Below are 26,483 nucleotides of genomic sequence, written 5' to 3'. Positions count from 1 at the left end.
TTCCCCCCCAATTGGGGCCTTTGTCCCGGGCCCAGCCTCCATTACCACGGCTGCTAATGTGGCTGGCCGGCCACCCACCTCCTCCTCCCCCATGGCTGCACCGTGCCGCCCTCCACCTCCACCGCTCCTCCTCCATCTCCCCCCCAGTGCAGCTGGGCCACGGCCGGCAGCAGCGCGCACTCACCCCTTTTGCACGCTCGCACGCGGGGCTTAAGGGGCAGCGCTCGCCTCCTAAGCCTTCTGGCCAATGGCAGACGAGCAGGGGCTGGCCTAGTTTCCAGCCCCAGTCTGCTATTGACCAGTGTCAGGAGCCTTGGAGTAGGAGGTGGAGGCAAAGGAGGAGGAAGAGGAGGAGGAGGAGGCAAAGGAGGAGGAGGTGGCGGCAGCAAAGGAGTAAGAGGAGGAGGAGGCAAAGGAGGAGAAAGAGGAGGCAAAGGAGGAGGAGGAGGCGGCGGCGGCGGTGGTGGCAAAGGAGTAAGAGGAGGAGGAGGAGGCAAAGGAGGAGGATAGGCCTCTGGGCCAGGGGGAGGGAAAGGGTTTTTTTTTTTTTAATTTTTAAAAATATACAACCCAGCCTTGGTTTTTTATTTTATTTTATTTTTGTTATTATATAATGAAGTATCCTCCATTTTGACCATGTCTAACAAACATGCATTTATATTAACATTTTCTAAAAAATCATTATTTTTTGGCGTGTCCTCCATTTTAAAAAAAAGTGTCCTACATTTGTAAATCTTGTCCTACATTTGTCCCGGTTTGGAGCTCCTGACTTATGGCAACCCTAACAATAGTGAGATGTGAGGTCTCACAATTTTTAGTATCTATGAGAGGGTCCAGAACCAAACTCTTACCAATACAGCTGGCCAATTGTATTAAGATAATCTGAGACCCTGTGTTTTAGCCTTGGAATAATTTATATAGTGAGCATCGATATGAAATAACTGATACATTGTATTGGTTTCAGTGTTGCACCTGGAACAAGAGGATCACAGTGCAAATCCCCTTGATCATGAAATTTACCTAGGACTCTTGACTAGTTTTTATCCTTTAGCACAGCCTACGTACAGGGTGGTTAATGGAATAAATGGAGAGGTGAAAACTGTCAGGAAAAAGCCACATGGGATATATAGTCACAAGAAATATAATATGTATATGAATGTATTTGAAAGTAACATGACACAGCAAAAGTTATTGAATTGTCACACAGGTGTTGTAAGTAATGTAATTAGAAGGTCCTGAAAGCCAAGGACATATGAGGCAATGACAAAGTGAAAAGGTGCAAATTGATATCACCTGAGAGTCATTGAGTAGACAGTAATGTATGATGCAATGTGAGGTCTAGATTGAGCCAAGTATGGTATGTCAATCATAATGTATGTACACGCCCAGGAGGTGGCAACTGTATAATGAATAGAGAGACAAATGTCTATATAAACAATAATGTATGGCAATACTTTTTGTGGGTATTGAGGAGTATAGTAGTGTGAGTATTGAGGAGTATAGTAGTGAGAGTTTTGTGAGTAGTGAATTGTTTTGTGCATAGTGTATATAGTAGAATAAAAGTAGATCTTTTCAAGAAGACTACTGTGTTGACTGGTGTCTTGAGAGCTGAACAAGAACCAGCAGACTCCAGAGAAGATTGGAAGACATCTTCAGCCAATTCTCAGAGCTACTGGTCAAACTGGTTGTTCTTCCGCTGACCAAGGGGGTGAGAGTGAAAGCCAGGAGAAGAGCTGCAACTCCCATCATTCCTAACAAGGGTTACGGGCCCAGAGCCAGTTACTGGAACACCCAGCATCCACAGAAACTGAACTTTCCTGGAAGAGAAAGAAAGTTTTGTGGACGACCGATCAGAGCAAGCTGTGTACGCTGCACTGGTAAGCTCGTGAGTGAAGTGTTTTGTGTTTTGGAAAAGCCCGAGACGAGGCAGCTGTGCAAACTCAGGAAGGACTTTGCCAAATTGAGTCACTGCACAAGATAAGATGGAAGTGTTGAAGTTTAGCAAGTTAAACTCCCACAATTACTCCACCTGGAAAGTTTATGCACAGTCACTACTGATTAAAGAAGGTTTATGGGCCACAGTCGAGACGGGGCTAACAGCCGATGCAAGTGCAGCCGCCAAAGAAAGAGATAGCAAGGCAAAAGCATGCTTGTATTTGATGCTCGAGGAGGACATGATAAACGATGTGAGAGATAAGGGCTCCGCAAAAGAAGTTTGGGAGACTCTTGAAAGGCTACATACTCCAACTACAGCTTTTGCCAAAATGCTTTGGTCTAAAAGAATCTATAGACAAAAGATGACTAAGGGACAGTGTGTGATTGAACATTTAAAAAAAATGCAAAACCTGTTTGTGGAGGCAGAATTAAGAGGTGTCCAAATAAACAAAGAACAGCAATGTTACATCCTAATAGAGTCTTTAGACAGTTCATGGGACTCCATCACTAACAGTCTTCAGAATCTGCCTGAGGCTGAACTAAGCAGAGACTTAATAGTAGCAAGAATTTTGGAGGAAAATCAGAGAAGATTGTCTGAAAAAGAAGACTCACAGAAATCGGCACCAAGACTGCACCAGGCTCCTGAGTTAAGAGAACACCAAGCAGCAGCTCCCGTGAGAGAAAAACGACGTTGTTACCACTGTGGAAAGGCAGGACATTTGCAAAGAAACTGTCAACAATTGGCTGCTGACCAGTACAGACAGAGAGATAACAGACCGCAGACGCGGAACTTTCAGCAACAGAGACAGAACAAGCCGACATTTTTCAGGGGCAGTTACAACAAGAAGGAACGTGCAACAATGATAAAAGAGAAACATAGAAAAGATTCTAAATGGTTAATAGATTCTGGTGCAACTAATAATATGTGTAATGACATTGAGTTGATTGAAAATAGGAAATCTGCCAATATTAATGCAGTAATTCTAGCTAATGGCAATGAAGTAAGTTCAGTAAAAGAAATGGGATCTGTTTACATTCCGGGGTTAAAACAAGAATTTAATAATGTGCTACATGTGAGAGAGTTGGAAAACAATTTATTATCAGTCAGTAGATTAACAGACCAGGACTACACTGTAATTTTTGAAAAGAATTTTTGCAAGATAAAGTTAAATGGTGAGCTTTGCGGAATAGGGCTAAAGAAAGATAAGCTTTATTTCCTAGAGGAAAATGTTGATCATTACAAAGTAGAGAATGTAAACAATGTTGATAATGTTCCGTTACACAAGGATTGTATACATGAGTTACATAGAAAATTTGGTCATGCAAGCTTTAAATGCTTAAAGAACCTAATCAGTATGTGCCCTGATCTGAGAGTGGCAGACTGTAAAAATCATTTGGATTGTACCATTTGTAGTCAAGTGAAAATTAAGTCATATCCTGTAGCAAAAAAGACAAAAAGAATTGCACGAAGACCTTTTGAATTTGTACATGCTGACGTTGCCCACGCAAACTGTTTATCTATAGGAGGATGCAAGTATTATTTGGTAATTGTGGACAGATACACTAGATTTACATTTGTCAGAATACTGAAAAATAAGTCAGACGCTGGGCAAAGCTTAAAATCTTGGATAAGAATGGTTGAAAGAAAATTTGATTTCAGAGTAGACACAATTATAACTGATAAAGGCGGGGAATTTTTATCTAATGAATTGTTTTATTGGTTTCAAAAGGTTGGCATAACACACCACACAACAAATCCTGCATGTCCTAGTGAGGATGGGCTTGCAGAGAGAAAGATTCAAGAAATCAAAAAGTTAACTGCTTGTATGATGGCTGACGCGGGTGTAAGTGATAATTTTTGGGGTGAAGCTGTTTTGACAGCTGTACACATAACCAATAGACTCTATCATTCAGTAATAGATGATATTCCTTATAGAGTTCTATATGGTAGAATTCCTAATTTTAAATACCTAAGAATCTTTGGTCAATATGCATATGTGTACACACCTGCATGCTTTAGAAACAAAGGTGAACCCAAGAGTAGAAGAATGATGTTTTTGGGGTATTCTGGAAACAGTTACAAATTCTATTTAGGAGGAAAAGAAGTGAGACATTCGAGATCTGCCAATTTTGAAAGATATGCTGGTTGGGAAAAACTCCATGCAAATAAGGAAGTGTTTGTGAAGTTAGGCAACTCAAGTGAGGCAGAGACTCAGACCCAAAGCCAAGCATCTCCAGGAAATGGAGGGGTTATAGTAAAACCAGAAGAACCATCCACGAGTAGCAGTGATAGCTCCTCAGATAGTGAAATGTCCAGACCAAAAACCACACGCATGACAGAGGACAAGAGATTCAGTAAGAAAGCCACAACTTCCAGTGTAGACAGAGATGAGGAAGAGAGAGGCAGAACAACAGAGTTAGTACCTAGACGTAGTCAAAGAACTAGAAAATCTCCTGACAGATTTGTGGTGACCAATGCAAAAGCTTGTTTGGTTTTTGAAGAACCAGAAAGTTTTGCTGAAATAGAAAATTTTCCTAAAGAGGAACAGGAGAAGTGGTGTGAAGCAATGGAGTGTGAATTTGATTGCTTAGAAAGGAAAGATGTTTTTGAAATAGTAGGAAGACCCAAGGATAAAAAAAGTCATTGGTTGCAAGTGGGTTTATAAAAGGAAAGACATGCCTGATGGTAGTGTGAAATATAAGGCAAGGTTGGTAGCAAAAGGCTTTTCACAGGAACAGTTTGAAAATTATGACAAAACTTTTTCTCCAACCGCAAAAGCAGAGAGTTTAAGAATGGTATTAGCAGTTGCAGGAAAGAGAGATCTGATTGTAGAGCATTTTGATTTTGAGACGGCTTATTTAAATGCCAATTTAGAAGAAGAAATTTTCATGGAGCAACTTCAAGGTTTTGAAGTAGGTGGTAGTCAGAATGTATACAGGTTGAAGAAAGCATTGTACGGTCTCAAGCAAAGTGCAAGAGCTTGGAATATATGCATCAATGATGAATTGGAGAAGTTAGGTTACAAGAGAAGTGTTGCAGATGCTTGTGTATACACAAAAGGAGATGTAATTTTGTTGATCTATGTGGATGATTTGTGCGTTGCAGCCAAATCAAAGAAAGAAATTGAGTTGGTGAAAAATGAATTGTCAAAGAAATTTGTGTTGAAAGATTTAGGTATGTTGAAGTCTTACTTAGGGATAAATGTAGAATGGACTGAAGAAGGGCATTGTTTGCTGAGTCAAAGCAAGAAAATTGAAAGGTTAATTGAGAAATGTGGTTTACATAGTGCAAAGGTTGTGAAAACTCCGATGACTACAAGTTTTGTGTCAGAGGAAGTTACAAGAGCTTTTGAGGATAAAAGATTGTTTAGAAGTGTTGTTGGATCTTTACAGTTTATTTCTAGCCATACCAGACCAGACATCTCGTACGCGGTTCATGTTTTGGCAAGAAGAGTAAACGACCCGAGAATTGAGGATTGGACAGCAGTGAAACATTTGATTAGGTATCTGAAAGGAACCATAGACAAGAGGTTGATAATTAGAAAAAGCAATGCTGATTTGGATTGTTATGTAGATAGTTCATTTGCTTCGGAATCAGGGGACAAAAAGTCAGTGACTGGAATGATTATAAGATACAGCGAAAGTCCCATTGTGTGGAGAAGTAGAAAACAGACAAACGTAGCATTGAGCACTAGTGAGGCTGAGTTCGCAGCTTTGAATGAAGTCACAAATGAGGTACAGTGGATAGAACAATTATTGATTGATTTGAATGAAAGCTTTAAAATTCCTGTAGAAATTCATGAAGATTCGCAGTCCTGTATAGCAATGGCAGAAACAGAAAGTCTGAAAAACAGAACAAAGTACGTAGGTGTAAGATACCAGAACGTAAGAGAAATGGTCCAGAAAGGAGAAATAGAGTTAAAGTACATAGAGACACAACACAACATAGCAGACATTTTTACAAAGGCTTTGACAGTTGAAAAACACGAGAGATTGTCTCAGTTGATTGGAATGACAATATAATTCACATACAATATTCTATTTCGGAGGGGATTGTCAGGAAAAAGCCACATGGGATATATAGTCACAAGAAATATAATATGTATATGAATGTATTTGAAAGTAACATGACACAGCAAAAGTTATTGAATTGTCACACAGGTGTTGTAAGTAATGTAATTAGAAGGTCCTGAAAGCCAAGGACATATGAGGCAATGACAAAGTGAAAAGGTGCAAATTGATATCACCTGAGAGTCATTGAGTAGACAGTAATGTATGATGCAATGTGAGGTCTAGATTGAGCCAAGTATGGTATGTCAATCATAATGTATGTACACGCCCAGGAGGTGGCAACTGTATAATGAATAGAGAGACAAATGTCTATATAAACAATAATGTATGGCAATACTTTTTGTGGGTATTGAGGAGTATAGTAGTGTGAGTATTGAGGAGTATAGTAGTGAGAGTTTTGTGAGTAGTGAATTGTTTTGTGCATAGTGTATATAGTAGAATAAAAGTAGATCTTTTCAAGAAGACTACTGTGTTGACTGGTGTCTTGAGAGCTGAACAAGAACCAGCAGACTCCAGAGAAGATTGGAAGACATCTTCAGCCAATTCTCAGAGCTACTGGTCAAACTGGTTGTTCTTCCGCTGACCAAGGGGGTGAGAGTGAAAGCCAGGAGAAGAGCTAATGGAATAAAAAGAGAGATGAGGTGGCCATGGTGGCATAGTGGTTAAATGGTTAAATGCCAGTACTGCAGCCAATTACCCTGATTTTGACTATGACCTTTTTGTCTTATGCCTGAATAGGAGCTCTTAGAAATTCTTGTCCTGAATTGAGACAACAGCACTATGTAACGAACTAATTTTCCTCTTTCTGACTGTAGCAGCATGGAAGTAACAACAGATAGAAAGATAAATGTCAGCAAATTCATTATCTATTAAAACCTGGGACAGAAGAATTTTGTCACTATCAGACCAAACAGACAGGCCAAAATAAAGCTGCTTCAGGTCATGTTTGAGGTATGCTGTTTAAATGACACATGCAACTTAAGAGGCCAGAAGCTGCATCAAAGCTGTGCTCCAGTCCTTAGGACTGGAGGATGGCTTTGGTGCGGCTTTCGGCCTTTTAGGACGCATGCATCATTTAAACAGCATACCTCCAAAGTATGTTCGGACCCTAACTTTAGTGGAGGGACTGATGCAGCAATTAAGAGATTACTAAACCCCAAACAAACAATTACAGTCAGCTTGGTTAAATATTATTTGAGACAAGCAGAGGCCCTGCCAAATGATCTTCTGGACCCTTAAGCAAGTGTGTACCTCTTTTGGCTAATATTGAACACCTTGTACTGCCAAAGTGATAGCAAAATAGCATTTCAAATATTTTTGTGTTTTTTTTAGTTTATTCTTATTTATAATGTTTTAGCTTTGTTATCCTTTTATCTGTATAAAGTATAGATATATATATTTTGCCACCAAAATGGAAACCATAAGAAAAGTGGAGGTGTTTGAGAGAAAAATAAAAATCCCAGGATGCATTTTGGAAGAAGCTTTTAAACGATCTCTAGAAAATTCAAAATGTTTTTGTTTATGCAAAGCTTGCCTGACCTAGGCATTTTATATGGGCATAGTGTTAGTTTTGAGTAAAAGGTTTGCTGAAACATGTTGAATGGCTCTTCTTTTTTTGCAGCATAGTAATCTATCCCTATTTTCCCATGTTATTTCTGTCTCTGGTACTACAGTTTTTGCTAAAGAAAAGCCCTGGTGATGCATTGGTTAAAGGCCTGTACTGCAGCCACTCACTCACAAACCATAAGGTTGTGAGTTCAATACCAGACAGGGGCTCTGGGTCAATTCAGCCTTTCATCCCTCCGTAGGCCGCTAAAATGAATAGCCAGCTTGTTGGGGGCAATTAGTGTAGACTTTGTAAACCACTTAGGGAGTGCTTAAGTGCACTGATAAGCAATATAGAAATGTACTTGCTTTTGCTACCTGTACCAGCGGTGGGATTCATGTAGCCATCCTGATATTGTTGGACTGCAAACTTTCTTCTGCATTGGCTATGCTGGCTAGGGCTGCTGGGAGTTGCAAATTCCATGTAATTCCCCTCCCCACTATAAGGCTCTGTGTCTCCATACATGGTAAATGCACATAGAGAAATACTTCAGCATCCTCAGCTTCCTAACGTAGGAAGCATTTCCAGAATGTACAAAGTTTGGAAACTACTAGCTGGCTTGATAGATAAGTTTTTCTCATCTTTTTCTCCAGTTGAAGAAATAAAATACAAACCACAAGCATATCAGTTCTGGACACCATAATGTTTTCTTTAGCAGTGGCAGGCTGTTTCTAACAAGATACACCACCATCTCTACTGCACGTGTAAAATCTATTTCCATCCATTTATTCATTTGTAAATATTTGCTCACACCAGGATGTTTGATGAATACTTTCCTGTTTTAGCCCTCTGGCTGCAAAATGACAGTTGACATTGTTAAGGCAGAGCTATCTGCACAATGTTATCATCTCAGTGCAAGCGGGCCTGTGGGTTTTCAGGAACTGTCTCTGAATTAGACTTGCTTGCTCCTTGTTCTTGTCCAATCAATTCTTTGTCTTTGCCTATAATTGTGGCAGACTGAAAATGGTATTTAGGAACCTGGATGCTAGATTTCGGTAACCTAACAAATGGTTGCAACCCATGTTTAAGGCAATAACACAAATGAATTCTGAGGATTAATTTTCAGCTAAAAAGGCATGATAGAAGGTGCTGCTGGAATTTAAAATTAGGGAGTGATCTGATTTTCATCAAGACCAACACATGCTGCATCTTTTGATATTTTAGTAGATTTTGCTTTTATTATGATTATTAATAAATAATAATAAATTTTATTTATATCTCCCGCTTCTCCCTTCAGATTGAAGCGGGATTACAACAGTAAAAACATCATAAAATACATACAAAATACATCAATCAAGAATAAAAAGGGGAAGAGTTGTTACAGTATTGCTCACAGTCATAAGAATCGATTCATCATATTCAGACGTTCAAAATCAAATTAGAGGAGATCCGTTGGATAGGGCCGCCGGAAGAGATCTGTCTTCAATGCCCTCTTGTAGGCTTCCAAAGAAGGTATAAGACAGCTCTCTTCTGATAGATTATTCCAAAGTCTAGGGGCCATACCAGAAAATGTTTTACAAGACGTGGTTTTCATCCGGGTTTTGGGGTGTTCTAATATTTTTGTGCCAGACGTCCTGAGAGTGCGGGGCGGATTATGTAGGGAGAGGCGTTCTCTTAAGTAACTCGGGCCCAGGCCATGTAGAGCTTTATAGGTAATAACCGACACTTTGTATTGTGCCCGGAAGCTAATCGGCAGCCAATGTAGAGATTTCAACACCGGTGTAATATGCTCTGATCTCAGTGTCCTGGTGATCAGTCTGGCTGTAGCATTCTGAATCAATTGGGGCTTCTGAACTTGGCACAAAGGTAGCCCCATGTAGAGCGCATTACAGAAATCTAAATGAGAGGTTACCAGTGCATGTACTACTGTTTCAAGGTCCCCCTGAGACAGGTAGGGACGTAGTTGGTGTATCAGTCAAAGTTGGCACCATGCATTCCTGCCTATCGCTTCCACCTGAGATGTCAACTGTAGAGACGAGTCCAGAAGTACTCCCAAACTGCGAACTTCATTCTTCAGGGGAAGTGTGACCCTGTCAAGGATGGGTTGGGAAATCTTCTTCCTCGGACCAGGGGCTCCTATCACGAGCACCTCCATTTTCTCTGGATTCAGCTTGAGTTTGTTTTTCCACATCCAACCCATTACTGACTCAAGGCAGGCATTCAGAGGAGAGATGCCACCCTTAGTCGCTGAAACAGTCGGAGACATAGAGAAGTGGATTTGGGTGTCATCGGCATATTGATAACACCAGGCCCCATGTCTTCGGATGATCTCTCCCAGCGGCTTCGTGTAAATGTTAAAAAGCATTTGCCTACAGAGTACGGACATGTAACATCAGGCTGAAATGATACCATATTATTTATTAGTCAGGGCATTTGTTAATATGACTTCATAAAAATATAGCATATTGTGTTGGCTTATAATTATTTCTAAAATGAAACACAAGGAATCATAGATAATGATAGAGCTGGAAGGGATCACAAGGGTCATTCATTCCAACCTCCTGCCATGCACAATTAAACACAATCAAAGCATTCCTGACAGATGACCAGCCATCCTCTGTTTAAAAACCTCCAAAGAAGGAGAATCTACCTCTCTCTGGGGAAGTGTGTTCCACACTGTCAGAAAGTTCTTCTTAGGCTGCATCAGTACTGCAGAAATAATCCAATCTGACACCACTTTAACTGTCATGGCTCAGTGCTATGAAATTCTGGGAACTATAGTTTTGTGAGACACACATAGCCTCTGTCAGAGAGATCTGGTGCCACAACAAACTACAGTTCCTAGAATTCCATAGCATTGAGCCATGACAGTTAAAATGGTGTCAAACTGGATTATTTCTGCAGTGTGGATGCAACCCTAATGTTTAGGTAAAATTTATTACAGCTTGAATTTTCTTTCTCATTAGATTATAAATATGATTCCCCAAATAGAATCAAAATTGATTCACACAACATATGTGAAGCATTAACATGAGTTTTGATGTCTGTGCAGTAACTCATGCCTATTTGCAATGTTCATTTGAGAACTAGCTGGAACTGGATCTTTACACTTCGATTCTATATTCCTGTATTTGGTTACACAATTAATTATCATATTACTGATTTCAGTATGTGTCCAGCACAAGACTGTGCAAGTTTCCTTGGCAAGTGAGTCCTACTATGTTCAGTAGGGCTTATTTCTAGGAAACTGTGCATAAGATCATATTAGAACAAAAAGGCCAGTTCAGTGGTTATATAAAAATGTGCCTTACTACTGTTAAATGGAAGCCAGCATGGTGGTGATTTGAGCATTGGACTACGACTCTGGCAATCAAGGTTCAATTCCCTGTTCGGTTACAGAAACCTACTGGGTGACCTTGGGAGATTCACATTTTCTCAGCCCCAGAAAACCCTCTGTTAGGTTCTCCTTAAGGTTACCATACATTGGGAATGACTTGAAGGCACACAACAACAAGTTGTTAGATCATTCCCAACAGTATATGGTAATTTCTAGTGTGTTTTACTACTCCATCTTTCATTTGGTAAGAGGTTCTGTATTTTCACCTGGAGATAATATCCTCTTACCAAATGTTGGATCAAAAAACAGTGTCTGTGTGTCAGACCAAACAGTGTGTGGGTGGTTTCCCCCAAATAGAGGCAGCACCAATACATGCTGGGAAGGTAAGCAAATGATGGCCACCTTAGTGTCTACTGTCTACTTCATGGGAAATAAACTTGGCCATGGCAAATGGATACTGTGGGCCAGCAAAAAGGCAATTAAACAAGTCCTAGCAAATAAAAGCCAAAATCCCACCAGAAGACAACATTAATAAACTGGGGCTATTGTACATTGGACCCATCACTGTAAAAAACTGGTAATCCTTGATAAAGTGGAAGATGTCAGGAAAAAAGGAGGAGTGCATTATAGGTGGACTGATTCAATCAGGGAAGCCACAGACCTGAGTTTATATGTTCTGAGCAGATCCATTGATGACGGAGGCTCTTAGAGGTCTGATTCATTGCGTCATTGTAAGCTGAAGCCAATTTAAAGGCAAATACTGACAACAACAAAATAGTAGAAGAGTGCAAGAGGAGTGCATGTCTATCTGGCCTCACCTATGTTTGATTCTCAGGAGATACGCCAAATAATGTTGTTTGCTATGGGCTTTTTTTTAAAGCTGTCCAAGACAAACACATATATACACATATCATAATGAATGGTGCCTTATGTGTTTAAGGCAAAATTCCTCCTTTAAAATACAGAACTGCTTCAGCCTCTGTTAGTATGTGTTTCTTTCCTCATTAATAACTTTGCTATCTTGACCACACTCTCATGTTGCTTGGACACATGTGTTGCTTAAACATATACTTGTGTCATTTCTCTGCTTCATCCATTGTTTCTTCATGATTTTTAAAAAGATTTAATTTAATCTCTGTAGAAGAAAAAGCTTTCTAATGATTATTCTATCTCTGTATGAATCTTCTGCCCCTTATTGTGCAGCTGCATCTCATAAACTAGCATGCCTTGTAACCTCAGCAACTTCTGATGGTGATGCCAGCTAGGTAGATTTGAGAATGGTCCATTAAATTAATCTCCCCTGAAGAAACTGGAAATTGAGTGCTAGATCAGTTTTAAGAAGGGAGAATGACAGCTGCTCACAAAAGTTCCCTTGAGTATTAACAGGGCAGTTCATCCTGGATCCTAGAGTCATCTGATTTTAAGTCTCTTCAGCAAGAAAGGAGAACCTACAAAACCACCATTTAGACCATGGAATGAAGTACTTATTAAACATACCTGAAATTTAGGACTAGCAAATCCCATAGAAAATATGCACAGATAAGAGAAAGGGAAATGCCAGTCCTCCAACTACTGATGAACTTCTACTCCTGGCTCAGTTCACCATGGGCCATGCTGCCTAGGGGTGATGGGAACTAGAGTTCAGCAACACCAACAGGGGCACAGATTCCCCGGTCCTGACTTAGATTTGAATAAGTCTAGGAAAGATCCAATCACTTGATGAGGCAAATCAGTGTACAGAAATGCCAGATCATGTCAATGTCACATAAAGGTCCTTGGACTCTGAGAGATGATGTAACAGGGAAAGGATGAAAACATGCAAGGATATAGCTGGTGGGGGGGGGGGGGAATGAGGGCATTGCCCCCTCAAAAAATAATTCTGCATCTCCATGAAATTTTCTTTCAGCTTCAACATTTCTAGAAAACCCCATGATGGGTTTGCCTCAAGGTCGCCATAAATCAGAAGTGACTTGAAGACACACAACAACAACAGCAACAACAACAGCACATCTTTGAACAGTAGAAATTAATAATAGTTTTATCCTCTACTAATTTATCCAGTCTTTAAAAAGAGCTACTGATTCCCACAATAACTGGTACCAAATCATTCAAATTAAGTTTTCTGTAAAGTAATTCTTTCCTTTGCCCTTTAAACTACTGTCAGTCAATTTCACTGCCTGACTCAAATTGTATAGTTATTTTTATACCAGCCTTCAGTCATATACTTCAGTGATTTCTAGTATTACAGAGTGTGAAAGCAAGAGAATATATTTCTGCTCAGAAATCATAATTAGAAAAACATTTGTTATATCCCACTGGGCCTTGCAATCCCAATTTAAAAATTGGCATTTTGTAGGGGATTAGGATTATGTACATGTATCTTCTGACATGAGAAATTTCCTGCTTTCTGAAGGTCCTTTTAGTGGAACTGCTCTCCTATCAGCAGAACTCCATTTTGCCAGCTGCTCAGAGATCCAGCTAAGATCTGCCAGCAGAAGAACCAACACAAAATTAGGCCAGTGCAAGAATAACTTCTAATTTTAAACATCTACAGTGGGAGGAATTTGGACTCAGCACAGATTCCAGGTCTATTAGCCCTTTATCATCTTGGTTAGTTAAGATTGGGCTCTTAGACATCTTCATTGCTGTTCTAAATATACATATAATGTACTGATCCTTTCTTTCTTAATAGGGCCAACTGATTTAGGTGTATATCTCTGATTATTTTGGACCTGTAGAATATGCACAAAAAAGCCCATGTTGGCTGGTCCAATGGTTGCTGTCACAAAGAAGTTTTAAAATAGGGTCTGAATGGGATACTGCACTGGTAGTAATTTATGCAAACAGAAGTAGATCCCTGTTTTTTTTAAACCTTCCATGTGAATTGCTGCCAGGAAGTTGCATGTTCCCATCAGATGCTACCTACTTCCTCTGTGTTACAGGATTGCTCCATAGGGATTTCAGCACATATGTAGTGATGGCTGATACTAAAGAGATGGCTACACATAAGATTAAAGAGGCTCTTTGCTCCTTTTTGGTTTCCAAAACTCAATGAACCCTTGTATTCCAAGTGTGCCAGTGGGAGCCATAGTTTTTCCAGGTTCACTTTTCACACTGAACTTTAATTTTACACATTTGCTCTAAATAACCAGTAGTGTGCCATTAAAAATCAACAATTTTGAAACAGCTTGCAGTTTTCCCTTGCTGTAGTGGTTTCTATTTTCTGATTATAACACCTTCTCCACAGGAGAGGATATAAACTTGTAGAGATTGACAAGTATAATATTTTATATCAGGACACACTGACTTTTTAAAAAATGATGGGCAACAAAACAAAGGAAACCAGAACCTATAAAAGCCCAGTGATGGATTTCTTCTCATGGGAGGGCGGGAGTGGTATTTATAACCTCTGCAGTAGGAGGATAGATATAAAGTAGGGTTTTTTGTGTGTTGTTGCTTTAGTTTTTATATCAGGAAGCTCCAGTTCAAACAGGTAAAGTCTCTAGATCAGTTGTTAGAGTGTTTCCTAAGCTATCATCAAAATATTCTGAAGATTTCTTGGTAAACAAGGATATGGAAGTTATTCCGGCAGGCTGATATCACTGGTGGATTCATTTAGGAATTGTGCGTTTATATTCTTAAGAAATAATAAAGGCTGAGTTTTGTGAGGTGAGTTTATTTTTGTCCTTTTGTTGTTCATGAAATATGTAATATAAATGATATATAAAGATGTAAATACATGAGAGAGACTACATTGAGTTTCATGCTAATCACTGATTTAATTTTAAAAATATGTTGTTGTTTGGTTGTGTAGAATGGCTCCTGTCTTTAAGTGCTTAAAATGTGTTTGTGAAATAAACATCACAGGAGGTTTTTAAATGTGAAATGTAGAATCAAACACGCAGCTCTGAAAATGTGTGGTCAATAAATTCAGTTTCAACTAGACGGATACGAAACTTCTTGAAATTATAGGGCATGGTGAAGAATAATCATCATGGTACATTAGAGCATCTATCTTTCTGTTTCTCAAATCATTCTTGAACAATATGCTGAATGAAAGCACGTTTAATAAACTAATTCAAACAGATATAATATAATAAGCATTTTAAAAGAAATTGTGTGGCCTTTCAGCACTTTCAGTATGTTTCTATATGTGGAGTACAATAATTTTGCTTCATTTGAAGCCAAACTGCCATTCCTTTAAATTTTGAATCCCCATGTTATGTCTTTCCATTTTTTGTTAACATTTTTTCTTAATATTTAAGATTGTACATGCAAACAGATGCCCCTAGTTTCCCTCAGTCATTTCTACCCATACTGGTTTACTTTCCCTTTTCCTCCCTCCCACATGTGTTGTATTAAAATAAAATAATATATACAAATAAATAAAAATAAAACCAGTCCTTTATATTGGTGAACTTAGAATTCTCCACTTTGAATCCCTTTCAAGTTAATTAGTAATTTCAATTAGAAGTACTGTATAACTCCTCAATTAATTGTGATTTACAAGTTACATTGGTTTCACCAGGTCAGGTCACATCACAACTATCTTGGGACCTGTCTTTATTACATGTAAGCACTCCAAGATGACTGTTTCCTTTCAAATAAATTTTGGTTGATATCTGCAGTAGTCATGATTTATTTAATTCAGTCCAATAACATGTAAAAAAGCTGAGGCTTTCCTGCAAAATTCAATTCTAATAGAAAATAAAAGGGCTGTTATATTTAAGGCCAGTGATTCACGGACCTTAGATCCCCAGATGTTTTTAGACTACTACTACTACCAGAAACCCCAGCCAACATAGCCAAGAGCCAGGGATTATGGGAGCTGCAGTCCAATATTTGGGAACCAAAGATTGAGATCCACTAATATAAATACCTATTTTGTGGTTTAAATGTTGTACTTTATATAATGTCAACCCATGTGTAGGTAACCTGAGAGATGCTTTCTTATTTCAGGTGTCTAATTAAGGACTTTGAAAAACGTCCCTCTGTCACTCATCTTTTAGAACATCCCTTCATAAGACAAGCCCATGGTAAAGACATGGCACTCCAGAAACAACTGGCAGATCTCATTCAAGCTCAACAACAATTAGGCTCAGTAGCCAAGACAAGGTACTGTAAAAATTCCTATTACCTTCTCCAGATTACTGAGGGTCAAATGGAATTTGCAGAGACATAGGTTTTCCCTATGATTTTCCCCTTCACAGTGGGATTTCCTCAGAGATCAAAGATCAGCAATAGAACCTACAAATGAATTTGTGCTCACTTTCCGAAGTCCTATTACAAAACAAAGTAAGCTAAATGTAAGCTATATGGGTGAGAAAATTCACACATTCAGGCAAACAATCTTTTACTATCTGAGTGAGCACGTTTGCAAAAAATGTTGTAAGTATAGCATCCAATTTGACTTTAAGATTCAGAAGTATACAGATGCCATATGCAGTAATAGAGGTCTCCCCCTGCCACAAGCATGAATGATCTGTGTACAAAGTTGATGTGTATGGAGAGCTACACTTTGAGGTATACTTCTACCTCATGATTCTCATCCTTGTTACACTGAAGTTAAAGCAATATTGGGGAATTCTTTAGCCGTGAAGGTGTTGTTGAACTGCAGCCCCCACTGAAGAGGGTTGATGGGAACTGTTGTTCAACAACAGCAACTAGAAAAACACACATCCCAGCTCCTGGGCTAGAGATATCTTGATGGACTCGGGGATACATCTTACCATCTGGAGTTATCTGTTATAATGCATGTGTGGCTGCCCATAGCTAGACCTGACTGCTCTAGTTATTACAGATCCTTATTCACACTCCTTATTACATCCCATATAAAGGGAGAGCTTCAAGACAGGGAGAAATAACATTCTCACTCATTCCTTGTAAATGCACTCAGCCATAACAGAAGCTTTGCATTTTAGTAGTTTCCTGGATTTATTGCTAATACCAGCAACTGCACACACTTGTTCATTAATCAGCAAGTGAACTTTTAACAGGGAAGATTTTCCTATTTTATCATATTTTTGCAGAAAAATCAAATGTGGGCAATAGAATATTATTCCCAAAATGTGGGTAATGTGCCATCAATTACTGTTGTTGTGTGTCTTTGAGTCACTTCTGAGTTGTGGCAACCCTAAGGTCAACCTATCACAGTGGTTTTCTTAGCAGTTTCTTGAGAGAGATTTTCCATTGCCATCTGTTGAGGCTGAGAGAGTGTGACTTGTCCAAGGTCACTCAGTAGGTTTCATGCCCATGCTGGGATTCTAACCCTGGCATCTAGAGTAATAGTTCAATGCTCAAACCACAATGCCGTGCTGTCCATCAATAGTGGTGGCATATTAAGGGGACAAAACAGTAAAGGTATTACAGTTTCATTAACCACTGCTTGCAAAGCTGAATTTGATTGCTTTTCTATGACTTAATATTGCCAATCTTCCTTTGTATAAGATTTGGTACTTAAATATTTGCCAGCAGAGTGTTCTTTCACATACAATCTGGAAGCCAGCTGCGCCAGACATCTCTTGGTTTCATGGCTGTCCAGAGGGTGGCAGAATTTCACTGTTTTCAAAGTGAATTTAAATGCAAATGAACACACTTCCTCTGCTCAACAATCATTCTGTAATATGAAATTTGCCTAGCGCCAGATAAGCTGTAAACCATTATTGTAAATAAATACCTGCTAATGCTGATGAAGAAAATTAAATGTCATGATTCAAAAGTCATAAAAATGTATGTGCTTACCCAGACACAGTTAATGGTTATTTGAAAATCAAAAGCCTCTCAGTAAAACTTTAAAAAGAAAGTAATAAATGTATGTTCAAGGTGAGGTTGACTTTCTTGATGTCACTACAAGGAGAATTATTCTGCACACCTTTTTAAAGTAAGAGTTCAAGTAGTTATATATACTTCACAAGGCCAATATTTTAGCCTGCCATGTATATATTCTCTCCCTCTTGACAGCTGCAATTTGTAGATAGTTAAAAAAAATAGCCATGTATATGAGAATCTGGGAGAAACATCAAATGGCCACATTGCTGTTCAAGTGTGAAAACCCTGGTTGTGTGAACCCACCCTCAGACCCAGAAAATGATAGATTCTGAATATACTATCAACACTTTTTTCATGAATGTGAAGTTGAAAGCTTTCATGGCTGGCATCCATGTTTTTTGTGGATTTTTTGGGCTATGTGGCCATGTTCTAGAAAAAAAAAATCCTGACTTTTGCCAGCATCTGTGGTTGGCACCTTCAGAGAATGCTTTGCCTGGAAAAAGTTGGGTGTAAATATACTGTGTGAGCCTGGGAATGCAGGAGGTTTTTTTTTTTTCATGAACTTCATCTTCAGTATATGGATCCCAAAAGCCTCATTTGCTCATTGTAAGAAAAGCTCTATAAACCTTATAAGAGTGCAAAGTTATACTGCAAAGTTATAGTGCTATTGCACAAAATTGTTCATTAATCAGCACCTGAATTTTTAACAGGGAAGATGCAACACCCTATGAAATACTAGTACTTGAAGTTTAAGGAGGGGCATTTAAAATTCTGAGCCAGAGAGCTCCTATGTTGCCTCTGACCAAATTACAAGGCCCATGATACCATAGATTACAGCCATATCAGCTAAAGCGGAATCATAGCAGTATAACTGTATAATGTGAATGAGCCCCTGTTCTGTACATACAGCCAAGTTAGGGTGAAGCCTGAAGTAGCAGAGTAGCCTGAATCATTTAAGGCTGCAAAATTCCATTTTAGTTGAATCTTTTTAACAACATTCACATAATTTAATATTCTGTGAATAAGACATCCAAGGGGGAAAAAAATAACTTAGTTCAGTCTTCTGGGGTTTGCAGAAGGGTTTTCCCATTTGGGACCATGCAAAAAATTGTGTTTCCCCGCATCCTTAGTCTGAAATGGTACTGATTACCATACTACCTCAAAACCTTATGTTTTATGCCCATCTCAACTTTGCAGCATGTGTAGACCCTGATAATATTTTTAAAAATAATGTTCACAACTGCTACCAGATGGTGCATTTTACTCCTCTAGAGTTACATTTTTTGCAGAATTCATACCGAACCAGGCCTACAAGTAGGCATTTTACAACATTGTCACATAAAGGTTTTACACAGTGTTTTCTGGTCTCAGCCATCTGTGCTGTACAGTTGGTTACATTTTTTGCAAACCATAGGAGAGAATGACAGCTAATCAAAACAACTTTTCTACTTCATATTAAGGTATGTTTTATGACTCTGGGCGCTTGGATATTGTGGAATAGCCTTAATTCTGCACCCATAAACACTCCTGTATTCTTAAATCCTGCTATGGAAAGGAATCTCACTGGGTTCAGAAATTGCACCAAATTAATGCACTTGATGGAACTTTTTTAAAAACCTGCCTCAATGTGTATAAAAGTATCACCAATTTTTCATTTTAGTCTGACCACTTGCAAGGTTTATAATCTGGGGAAGGGATATAGAGAGTGATATTGCCCCAGTTTGTGTGAAATAGTACTATAACTTTGTACTATGAAAAGGCCCTCTTATAAGGTTTATAAAGCTTTTCTTATAATGAGCAAATGGGGCTTCTGGGATCCCATTATAAGTGTTCATGAAATAATAAGTGTGGATAGTATATTCAGAGACTATGGCGGGTTACAGACCGCCCATTTGGGGCGGGCTGTACCTGCCCCTTTCCCCGGTGTATTTATTAAAAATCCCCATAATTGCTTGTTTTCATTATTTTGGAATGACATTGGCTTTGCCTGGGCATGTTTCTGTTTTTAAAGTTTTTTTTAAATGAAAAACATCAAGTTAGTAATGTGTAATGTGCAGTGTTAGCACAAATCATTGGGATAACATATTGATTAAAGTAATGCATTAACTCAATGGGTGATGCTAGCATTAACATGAATGATTTTAAGCTCTGTTAACCCGTGTGTGAAGTCACCTCCAGTATCAGTATCATCGTCAGTGTGTTCCCCCATATATCAGTTACTGGGGAACATGAGACAGCAGGTGTGCTTCTCACAGGCAACAGCATGGGCAGTGTACAAATGGAATATTGAACTCAGAAGTCTTTTATCTGATCCAATATGGCTGTTCTTATGAAGTTCTCTTGTTACTGAAGGGAAAAAAACCCCTAATAATACCAAGGTCCACTCTCTTCCAATCTTATTCAATCTGAGGAGATTACACTGGATAAGACTGAGAAACAGTGATATACAGTGCAGTGGAGCAAGATGAAGTGCAAAGACTTTTTGATTAGGAGGATATATAACATTGTTCTCTTCATGCTTCTGTATTTGCTCTGATGTTACCCACAATCCCAACAATAGCTGGAAAGAAAATGAATTTTCCCAGCAGCAATAAATTGTTGTGAGTTATTCCTGCTGTTATGCAAAAGTATTTTTTTATTTTACTTGGTTTGAATGTGGAGTGGAGATGCATTAACTTTACAAAAGACCTGCTCCAGGTGGCAGTGGAAACTGATGAACAGGTTTTTTTTATTGTAGATTGACATAACTCACTCTGTTGTTGAACACTTCTTGGAAGTATGACTATGAGAAAAATTGTTATGAGTGCCAGCACTTCAAAATTTACTAGTACACCACTGGTGACATCCCCAAGATGACATGTCCATGCTAGAACCAGGACCCAAGACTTTAAAACAACAGATCACACCACCCACTGGTCCATGCAGTGTGCTGTGTCTCATTAGACAGCTCTTTCAGAACAGCAGCCTGTCATTAGCAGGGAGGTCTTACAACTAGAGCCAGTTATTCTGCCAGTTCCAATTCCAGCTTGAAAGCAATTAGCTTTAAGAAACTAGCTTGTGCCCAGCTTGTAATTTCCTCTGTACACTATGCTAGCACTTGCAGATAACACCAGGCAAAGCCAAGAATAGCTCATGGATCATAAAATGATGGGCATGCAGAATTAAATGTGGTTTTAAAAAGGCTGTTTCTTCCAGACATTGTCTGGGTGAATACCAGGGGGAAATACTGCAAACCTGAAAACCTACTGTGGGCAAGAACAGCTCCCATTTTGCAGTGTGATTACATTGTAAATGCTAATGATTACACAGATTCTTATTATAGTCGTGCCATGTGTGATGTTGCAATTAAGGTGTTGTCATTGTGATGCCTACAAAAGGTACTCAGAGCAGAACTCTCAGGCATGATTATCATCCTGGACTGGACATTTAACATTTGAACTGTACCAGGCTCATGTAATTGAGGTCACCAGGTCTGTTTTTGGCTATTCCCACTTTCTTGACATTTTTCCTTACAAATACAACACATCCACCTCTTCTCTACCCCCCGTAGAGTAATGGAATGGAATACAGACTATATATAATGTTATTTCTATACATCTTAAAAATAGGGAGTGTTGCTTTTAAAAAGCTTCCTGGGGAACAGGAGAAGTGGGGTATGGGATGGAGAACATAGTGTGTACTACAAGTAGCTTCAAGGCAATAATTCAGTGTTCTGATAAAATGGGGATGAGAGTGTGTTTCCCATTGTTGGAAAAATGGATTATTCTGGTCTAGTTCTTTTTATCCCAGCAGTCTTGCTATTTAGTGTTCTAAATAGGGATTCAAGCTGTGCTGGAAAGGGTTACACTCCCTCAAATATGCAGGTTTACAGATTAAGTGCTCTCCTGGATTCAGTTCAGTTTTCTGCAGTGGCCAGAAATGTGTTTGTATAGTTGAAGTGTACCAGTTGTACCAGTTGCCATTCTTCCTGGTTGTGGTGACACATGCTTTAGTGACATTCTGTTTGGATTACTGTAACATGTGGACTTGTCTTTTACAAGTGCTCAGAAATTTCACTTGGCCCAAAGAGCTGCAGCCAAGCTGTTGATTTGGAACAGTTAACAGGGAAGATGTAACTTTTTTTGTTTCAGCAGCATTACAAGATTACCAGTCTGTTTCTGGGCACCGTGCTGGTTATGACCTATAAAGATTTTACACCGTTTGGGTATCTGAAAGGCCATATGGTCTGATATGAGAATGCCTGGGAATCTACACTCTCCAGAGGAGGCAGTTATCTTGGTCACACTACCGTCATAGGATGATGGGAGAGGGCCTTCTTTGTGGTAGCTCCCAGGCTTTGGAACTCCCTCCCTATGGAGACTAGAAAAGCCCAGTCTTTGCTGTCCTTTCATCAACAAGTGAATTTTTTTCCTATTCTGACAAGCTTTTAGGAGATGAATGCAAGAGCTTTTAACAGTGTTTAGTTACATCTTTGCAAGTGCTTTTAACTGTATTTGTTTTTTGCAAGCCAGTATTCAATTCCAGCTTTGGGGCAATGGCAGGACATAAATTAAATAATAATAGCAGTAAAAATAACAGACTGAAGTGGGGATTCAGGTGTACCAAATTAGGCATGCATTGACGGGGTTACACACCTAATTTGGTCCATGTAGCCAAGGGATGGATGCTGCCTAAATGCCCTAAAGGCCCCAGAACCCATCTGATCTTGAAAGCTAAGCAGGGTCAGCCCTGGTTAGTAGTTGGATGGGAGACCACCCATGAATACCAGTTGCTGTAGTGTAGGCTATACTTCAGGGGAAGGAACTGGCAAAACCATCTCTGAATAGTCCTTGCCTAAGAAGCCCCTATGAAATTTACTATGGAAAGGGATCTTGCAGCACCTTTGAACTAACTGAAAGATAGATGTTGGTAGCATGAGCTTTCATATAGACTTGAGACTACTTCCTCAGATGTTGCCACAGGTTGACAGATGATTTGAAGACATATACACATACAGTCAAGGGCTTCCCCACTCCTCTTTAAAACTAATAAGCACAATGACTGCAGGAGCCCAGAGGCTTGTAATGCACCTTACAGATCTCCAACCTCGATAGGTAAAATATATATTTGAAGAAGTTGTCAGCATGAGCTTTTGTAGAGTGATATGCATCTAAAGAAATAGACTTAAGTCTACAAAAGCTGATGCTGCCAACTTCTTTCTTTAGTTAGTCTCAAAGATGCTACAAGGTCTTTCTACATACTGATTCTACAGACTAACACAGCTATATATTTAAAGATACACATTGGACTCCACTATCCCCCGAACATATTTGAACCCCAACTGTCTTCAGATTTGAGAAAAGCTGCTTATTTAGAGTATAACTGCCATAATTACTCAACGAGCACAGCTATGAACAATTCTGGTTGGGTTTCTGGGTTGTAGTTTTAAAAATATTAACAATCTAACAATCCATGCAAATCACTCTTGAGTGTTCATGGCTGGCTTCTGTTGCCTTTCTTTGTCAGATCTTTGCAGTAATGACAATAGATGCATTGGGCTACAGGTACCATCATACCCACCTACTGGGGGAACTTGATATAGACCACTGCCAACCCCAGCCTATATAGATTTATCACTGTGTTTTATTCAGTGTTAAAGATTTGCTGGTTTCAAAACACCTACAGGACAAGGTTGAAAATGGAAGAGCAGTGGTGTTCTGCTTCCTCCCACTGGTGCCTTTCTGTGAAACAGAATTTGATTGCAGATAGATTTCTGCACTTTAGTGATATTTGACTATCAGGTTCTCTTAGCAGCATGTGCTTTTTAGGGTAACCTCACTAAAAAGTCTTAAGTTTAAAAACACATATACAACCCCGTCGTTTTCCATTGCCTAAGGGGAAAACACAGTGGGAGTTTTATATTTATTTAGAAAAGTAGTTCATTTGCAAACTGTCAGCAGTTAGAAATGGCTTAGTATAAAATGTCTGTGGGTATAAGGTGCCCCCAATTCCAAATAAAATGGTGATATAACCATCCATGCACCAAAATAAGATTACAAAAACATTTAGAGAGTCACTCTCAGAGGGCACTCTTCCAGTGCAGAATTGTTTTCTTCTGAAGATTTCATCAATGCTTGAAAATCATCCAGAAAATGCAAGGTCCTGTTATTTCAAGTGGTTAAGGAGAGGTTAGCTGAAAGCAGAGTTCTAACATTTTCTTTGCCCTGCTCATTTTTTTTTTTTACTGCTAACAACTTGCTATGATTTCACCAAATTATTCCCAGCCTGAGTCTAGTGTGAGGGCAGAGCAGAAATCCAATAAATAAACCAGACATTATTATTTGCATAATAAATTGTGCAGACAAAGACACACAATGCTCTTAATTTACATAGTGTAGTGAACATGGAAGATATTGTAAATTTTCGTTTTTAAATATAACCATCATAAAAACTGGTCGAGGAACTGGTTTGACACATTGTACAGATATATAGACGCTGCAGTGCTTGTACCTCACCCACCCGGGTTGCTATTCTTTATTCTTGCTTCTGCCTTCACATCTAGAGCAATTCCCCTGTGAGAAAAGATTGACGTTAGAATGTTTGAGACTTTATTTGAAGAAGAAAAAGGCAATTAGAGATATGACAGAATTTATGAAATTATGCATGATGTGAGAAAAGTGGACAGAAAGAAGTCCCTAACTTGTAAATGTTCTTACTCGGCATGGGCAGCCCAATTAATCTTCTGTCATCCCACTTTTCCAAGTTCTTTTAAAATGCCCCACTTACTCTCTCCTCCTTCCACTTTTCCCGTTTGTCTTCAGTTTACTTCAGTTTATGCAAACCAATTTCAAAGTGCAAAAGTAGTTTGTAGTCAGTAAACCTGGAAGGGGGTGGTGAAGAGAGAAAGTGGATTAATTGTTTCCTTCTCTCTATGCTCAGGCAAAAGCAAACTGCTGTATCCTCTCTTAGTTTGTATGTTCTTCCTCATTTATAACTTCTGCCATCCTGACCACTCTCTGATGTTGCTTGGTCACATGTCTCCCAGGTTTCATCTGTGAAACATTGGTAGATATGTCTCCAGTCTACGACTGAAGGCGGCTTACAAAAATGTAAACAGTACAACTAAAACATTTACATCATATAAAAGTTACAAATATAATTAAACTATCAATAAAAGTAAAAGCAATTATAATAAGAACAATTAATATAAACAACACCATACATTATAAAAGGCCCCTGAGCAGTCAACCCTCAAAAACCTGGCAAAGAAAAGGGTCTTTAGGATAGCAAGGAGTCTAACCTCTATAGGAAGAGAGTTCCCAAAGGATCTCTCTGTGTTCCTTCCAGATCTACCTGTGAGGGTGAAGGGACAGAGAGAAAGGCCTCCTCAGAAGATCTCAAGACATGGACAGGCTCATATAAAGAGACAAAACTATTCAGATAACCTGGTCCTCTGAAGCTGGATTGTGAAAGATTAAGAATGGATAAAAGGAAACACACAGTGTGTGGTTAAACTGTGATGTAGTGAAACCCACTGACTAGGGAAGTTTAGAGCTAATTATATACAGGCAAAACTGATTGTGAGAGTAGTGACTTTCTCTGTGCTGCTCTGCATGATGGAGGACGTTATCAGACAAGGGAAATTGGAAGTATAATCCAATGGCAATCCGAACGCAATCATGGGATTTAACGTTATTGCGTGATAGACTACCACACGCAATTTCGGGCAATGACAAGCTATTTTCTGGTAATGGGAAGTCAGTTCGAATGCAATTCGAATTCATGTAAATTCGCTGAACTAGCGAATTCACATAAATGCGTTCTGGCCCCACTTTCTTTTCATTTGAAATTAAGAGAAATTCCTCACATGTGATAAAGTCCGTTGTAGCGCTTCCATTGTCTTCCTGAGGAAAGATAGTTGTCAACGCATGTCTTTTGCTGAACAGGAAAAATTCATTCAGCAAAAGGTGTGCTTTGATTACCATCACCCCTTGGACAGAGAACAGAAGTGCTACAAGGGCATGTAGAGCAGCACAGAGAAAGCTGCTACTCTCCCAATCAGTTTTGCCTTTCTTTTCTCCTGCAGTATAGTCTGGATCAAATCAGACCCAGGAGCTTATCGCACAGCTTTTAAAATTGACTTACCACTCCCGAATTGAATTTGAATTTGGGCTGCATCCGGATCCTAGGAAAACCAAAGTGGCTATAACTTGTTTGTTTTTTAATATACATTTGCATAACATTTGGAGATATGGTAGACCCTAAAAAATGGTTTAACCCAGCAAAATTTCAGTCAGATAGCTTCAGCTGCTTTTGTGCTAGTCAGTGATAAATTTGCTGTTTTCTTCCACTGAATGTGTTTTTAGTTAAAAGGAACAGGTAATGGAGAAGATCTGTATGGGACCCTAGAAACTTGGTACTAGTCAGAGTAGACAGTACTACATTGGAAGGACCAGTAGTCTTCAGGGGTGGTATAAGGCAGTTTCCTATATTTCCTTTTATACCAATGCCCCAGTGGGAAGTTAACCTGGGAAAACTGAAGCAATCTCTGATGCCACCGAGTCCTTTTGACTCCTGAAATAGCCATTCCAGTGTTGAATCTGATTTGGCCACTGCCTCAGGTTGGCCCCAGTGCAGAAAAGCAGAAGACTCAAAAGCGTTTTTCCTCCACAAAGCTTTATCACCTACACATGGCTGCCTGAGGATAGAGGCTTGCTGGAGGGCCCTGTATCCCACCAGTGGGGCTAGCACTCTGCAGAAGAACATGACAGAGGGCCTTTTCTGCTGTGGCACCTTTAGAGGCTTGGTTAGCATCAACATTGAAGTAATTCTGGTGCCAAGTAAAAA

At 39.2% G+C, this 26,483-nt stretch overlaps 1 protein-coding gene across 7 annotated transcripts in view; it reads left to right on the top strand.

The window, feature by feature from the left end:
- MYO3B (myosin IIIB) overlaps window positions 1–26,483 on the top strand; it is a 395,071-nt gene that overhangs the window by 125,569 nt on the left and 243,019 nt on the right. For 6 of the 7 annotated variants that reach the window (XM_089519779.1, XM_089519778.1, XM_089519775.1 and 3 more), the window contains one exon: window positions 15,849–16,004. The exons of the other annotated variant lie outside the window; for it this stretch is intronic. In XM_089519779.1, the coding sequence (XP_089375905.1) occupies window positions 15,849–16,004 (156 nt within the window). The remainder of the gene's footprint in view (window positions 1–15,848; window positions 16,005–26,483) is intronic. 7 annotated transcript variants of the gene reach the window in all.

This window comes from Sceloporus occidentalis, unplaced genomic scaffold, assembly GCF_023333645.1.
Source record: "Sceloporus occidentalis isolate IW3139 unplaced genomic scaffold, rSceOcc1.0.p SCAF_4, whole genome shotgun sequence".
Taxonomy (NCBI): Eukaryota; Metazoa; Chordata; class Lepidosauria; order Squamata; family Phrynosomatidae; genus Sceloporus; species Sceloporus occidentalis.
Note: the sequence above shows the minus strand (reverse complement) of the source record. Positions and strands in the feature narration are given on the sequence as shown.